This window comes from Pseudoliparis swirei, unplaced genomic scaffold (genome assembly GCF_029220125.1).
Source record: "Pseudoliparis swirei isolate HS2019 ecotype Mariana Trench unplaced genomic scaffold, NWPU_hadal_v1 hadal_92, whole genome shotgun sequence".
NCBI lineage: Eukaryota > Metazoa > Chordata > Actinopteri > Perciformes > Liparidae > Pseudoliparis > Pseudoliparis swirei.
In genome coordinates this window covers 1-4985 of record NW_026613328.1, presented here as the reverse complement: position 1 = coordinate 4985, position 4985 = coordinate 1, and the positions used below count along the sequence as shown (strand labels likewise).

Here is a 4985-nt window from a genome sequence, read left to right as displayed (position 1 = left end):
GGTCTTGAGGGTCTAGAGGTCTTGAGGGTCTAGAGGTCTTGAGGGTCTAGAGGTCTTGAGGGTCTAGAGGTCTTGAGGGTCTAGAGGTCTTTAAGGTCTAGAGGTCTTCAGGGTCTAGAGGTCTTGAGGGTCTAGAGGTCTTTAAGGTCTAGAGGTCTTCAGGGTCTAGAGGTCTTGAGGGTCTAGAGGTCTCTAAGGTCTTTAAGGTCTCGAGGTCTTGAGGGTCTAGAGGTCTTGAGGGTCTAGAGGTCTTTACGGTCCAGAGGTCTTGAGGGTCTAGAGGTCTTTACGGTCCAGAGGTCTTGAGGGTCTAGAGGTCTTGAGGGTCTAGAGGTCTAGAGGTCTTTAAGGTCTAGAGGTCTTGAGGGTCTCGAGGTCTTGAGGGTCTAGAGGTCTTGAGGGTCTAGAGGTCTCGAGGGTCTAGAGGTCTTTAAGGTCCTCTCTGTTCCAGGAAGCGTTGGCACCTCTTCCCCCCCGAGGACACATGGAGGCTCTACCCGACCCGGATCCCCTACGAGGAGTCCAGCATCTTCAGCCGGGTCCATGTGGTCCAGCCAGACCTGAAGAGGTTCCCTTTGTTCACCGGGTCCAGAGCCCACGTCGTCACCCTGCAGCCCGGACAGGTACGAAGACATCAGAGCCTGAACGCACCATGAGAACATCATCTACCTTCAGTACTCATGTTCACTGAGCAGAGCCTGAAGGCACCATGAGAACATCATCTACCTTCATACTCATGTTCACTGAGCAGAGCCTGAACGCACCACGAGAACATCATCTACCTTCAGTCCTCATGTTCACTGAGCAGAGCCTGAACGCACCACGAGAACATTATCTACCTTCATACTCATGTTCACTGAGCAGAGCCTGAACGCACCACGAGAACATCATCTACCTTCATACTCATGTTCACTGAGCAGAGCCTGAACGCACCATGAGAATGTTATCATCTACCTTCAGTCCTCATGTTCACTGAGCAGAGCCTGAAGGCACCATGAGAACGTTATCATCTACCTTCATACTCATGTTCACTGAGCAGAGCCTGAAGGCACCATGAGAACGTTATCATCTACCTTCATACTCATGTTCACTGAGCAGAGCCTGAACGCACCATGAGAACATCATCTACCTTCAGTACTCATGTTCACTGAGCAGAGCCTGAATGCACCATGAGAACGTTATCATCTACCTTCATACTCATGTTCACTGAGCAGAGCCTGAACGCACCATGAGAACGTTATCATCTACCTTCAGTACTCATGTTCACTGAACAGAGCCTGAACGCACCATGAGAACGTTATCGTTTACCTTCAGTACTCATGTTCACTGAGCAGAGCCTGAACGCACCATGAGAACATCATCTACCTTCATACTCATGTTCACTGAGCAGAGCCTGAACGCACCATGAGACCCTGACCGATCGGTCCTCTCCTCCCATGAATGGATCTCTGCTGATGAGGCAGGAAATCAATAAGCTCTTTAATAAAGTCCCTTTGAGATTGAATGAGCACTGATTGCCTCTGTGTGCATGTGTGTGTGTGCGTGTGTGTGCGCTGCCCTCTGCTCTCAGGTGCTGTTCGTGCCCCGTCACTGGTGGCACTGGGTGGAGTCCCTGGACTCCGTGACGCTCTCCATCAACTCGTGGATCGAACTGGTGAGCAACGTTTAAATAGTAACTTCAAAAAAGTATCGCATTAAATATTTGTTATGTTTAACTTTTTCACTAAAAGAAAACAAATTATGAAAAATTAAACAATTAAAAATGTACTTACTTTTTTTTTTACTTTTGAAAAATTAAACTTTAAAAAAATGTAACTTTTGGTAATATTTTTTGGAACATTTAACTTTTGGAAATTAAACATTTGAAAAATTAAACTTTTGGAAATTTTATTTTTTGGAAAATTTAAATTTAGGAAATTAAACTTTTTAAAAATTTAACTTTTGGAAATTTTATTTTTTGGAAAATTAAACTTGGAAATTAAACTTTTGGAAAATAAATTTTTTGAATGTACCTTGAATGTAACTTGAAAACATTTGCTTTTGAAAAATAGAACCTTTGAAAAATGAAACTTTTGAAAAATGTACCAACAAAAATAGTGTAAATTGACAAATGTAACTTTTCGAAAATTTAACTTTTCAATAAATGTACCTTACAAAAATGTTACTTCAAAAAATGTGTAACTTGAAAAATGAAATTTTTGATACATTTAACTAGAGATTTAACTTTTGAAAAATTTAACTTTTGGAAAATGTAATTTTTGCCACATTTAACAAAAAGTAACTTGAAAAATTTAACTTTTCAATGAATGAAATGTATAAGCAATAATTGGGAGCACAATCGGTCTCAATTAACATTCAATAAATGTAACTTACAAAAATGTGTAACTTAAATTAAACTTGCGAAAAATGTAATTTACAAAAATGTAACTTTGGAAAAATAGAACTTTTGAAAAATGAAATGTTTGATAAATTGAACGAGAAAAATTTAACTTTTGAAAGATTTCACTAGAAAAATTTAACTTTTAAAAATCTTAACTTTTGAAAAATGTTACATTTGAAAATAATGTGAACAATTGTGTGTGTGTGTGTGTGTGTGTGTCCACACAGGAAGTGGACGACGTGGCGAGAGTCGGCGAGGCCGTGACGAAGGCCGTCGTCTTCGCCCTGAAAGCCGACGCCGACCCGGACGACTGGCTGAACCCCACCGAGGTTTAAGGATGACTGAGATGTTTATTATGAATGATGTCGGGAATAGTTTTAACTACTTGACGAATAAAGTAATTCTATAAAAAATAAAAATGATGTAGAACGCCCTTTTTGAACCAAGGAAGAAGGTTACGATTATATTTCTGTCCAAAAAGCACGTTTTGTCTTTTTGTCTCTGAGGCTCGTTGGGAAACTAATCCTAAAACAGTGGACAAGTATGGTAATGATCAGTAATAACATTGTAATAACACTGATAACCTAGTAATAACATATTAATAACTTGGTAATAACAGTTATTTAGACTTCCTCTGAGTACAGGAAGTGATGCGTGAAACGAACTCTTTGCCTCGTGTCGTGTCTGCAGGCCGGCGTGGCGTCCCACCAGGACAACATGCAGAGTGTGAACCTGGCCCTGGGAGCCTGTGCTCGGGGACGCAGCACCCTGACCCGGGCCCCTCGCCCAGCCAAGCGGGACTCTGGGGGACAAATCAGGGAAAGGGGCGGGGACTCCGGGCCCTTCAGGGTTCCCTTTGGACCGCATCTGGTCCCGGTGCGCTGTGCGGCCTCGACGGAAACCACAACGGCTCCGAAGGTCAACTCACCTGAAGAAGAAGAAGAAGAAGAAGAAGACGGTGTACCTCGGCATCGACCTCCCGGACGCGCCCCCGTAACCACGGACGAGCTGCTGGACTGCCTGCTGCACCCGGACGTCATCGCCCGCGTCACGGAGCTCCTCCTGGGGCGCCGGACAGGAAGTCACGGGACACGGAACGTCTGGTCGGCGTCCCTCGGGATCGAACCCCCGGACGCCGGCGGCTCCCGGTGACGTCGCCCTAATCCCGTTAGCTCAGGAACACGACCACGGAAATCGGGTTAGCATGCTAACGAGACAAGAAGCTGCACATTAAAGTTGACGGACGCGGAACTTCCTGTCGCTCAGAAACGGATCGACGTGATCACTGTCGTCAATAATATGCATTCTATAGATGGAATAGATCCCTTTGTTGTTTTACTATTCCAACTGATCTGAAGTCAGTAAACAATCAGGAATAATAAATGTTCTACTTTCACTTTGAGTCATTCCTAGTTTTTCTTTCTTCATAAAAAACAATTCAAAAGATTAGGAAATAAAATATATTTTATTAATAAATAAATCCAGTCTTTCGTAGTTTCAATGATGTTTAAACAAATGTATCTTTAAATAAATGTCTTTATAAATGTATCTTTTAATAAATTCTACGGCCCACTAATGAAAGTTCTGCCCTATTTATTTACAGTTTTCCTCCCTTGAAGCTCCGCCCCCTCGCTGCTATTGGCCAGTTTATTCTAAACGAGACAAAAGCACCAGGTCGTTTTTTTTTACAATTTATTTTTTGGGTTATTATTCATATCATTATTCAGCTTGATAGAAACATTGTGACGTGAAGTCAACACATTAATATAACACTGATCAGCAGGTTCATATCCCAGTTATTAAACATGTTCAGGTCACAAGAATTCCACATCAAATGACCATTCAGCTGATATTCAACATCAAAAGAACATGTTCAGGTGCCTTCCTCATTCAGAAGTTCTCCACACCTGTAACGTGTCACTTCCTGTTGCTCGGAACAGGAAGTCGTTACAGTCAGGTGCTCTTCCTGTCCAGCTGGACCTCGTCTTTATTCTTCTTCTCGTCCTCCTCGTCCTCCTCGTCTTCCTCCCACCCCGAGTCCTGCCGGTACTTCCTGTCCGGCTGGTGGAGGTCGACGTAGGTGTAGAAGTACGCCATGATGGAGAAGATGACGAAGACGAGCAGCAGCAGGCCGGCGAAGAGCAGGAACTCTTTCCACTGGACGAGAGGGACTGGTTAGAGGAGGGATTCCCAAAGTGTGGTGCGCGAGAGGAAAAATGTAATGGTGGTCTAATGGTGTAATACATTAATATTAAACATTCTCAGGGCTCTCAAGTGTCACGCATTGAGCGTGAGACTCACGCATTTCGGTCTTAACTCCCGCTCTCCCACCACACATCGAATTTCTCACGCTGAAAAAAACTCGGCTATTCAATGTTTGAATGCAGGGGTGCTCAATACGTCCGCAGAGCTCCGACGCCGGTCTGCGCGCATCGGGACGGAGCAAAGAAAAAGTCACTCGCGCATATATGTTATTTGTTTTTATGGTTTTGTATTTTATACATGTTTATTATCATATTTGTGTTTTTTTTATTCTGGTAACTATCATTCACACCGTGGTGGGAGGAGCTAAGGCTCCACCTGTCCGTCAGGTAACTATCATTCA

The 4985-nt window shown here is 43.4% G+C and overlaps 1 protein-coding gene across 1 annotated transcript; it reads left to right on the top strand.

Moving 5' to 3' along the window:
* Positions 1–435: 435 nt before the first annotated feature.
* On the top strand, positions 436–3776 carry LOC130191492 (HSPB1-associated protein 1 homolog; the record flags this gene model as incomplete). The annotated part of the gene is made up of 4 exons (XM_056411107.1): positions 436–623; positions 1571–1654; positions 2608–2709; positions 3071–3776. Coding segments are annotated over 4 exons (836 nt in total), but the record flags the coding sequence as incomplete, so codon positions are not given.
* Positions 3777–4985: the final 1209 nt, after the last annotated feature.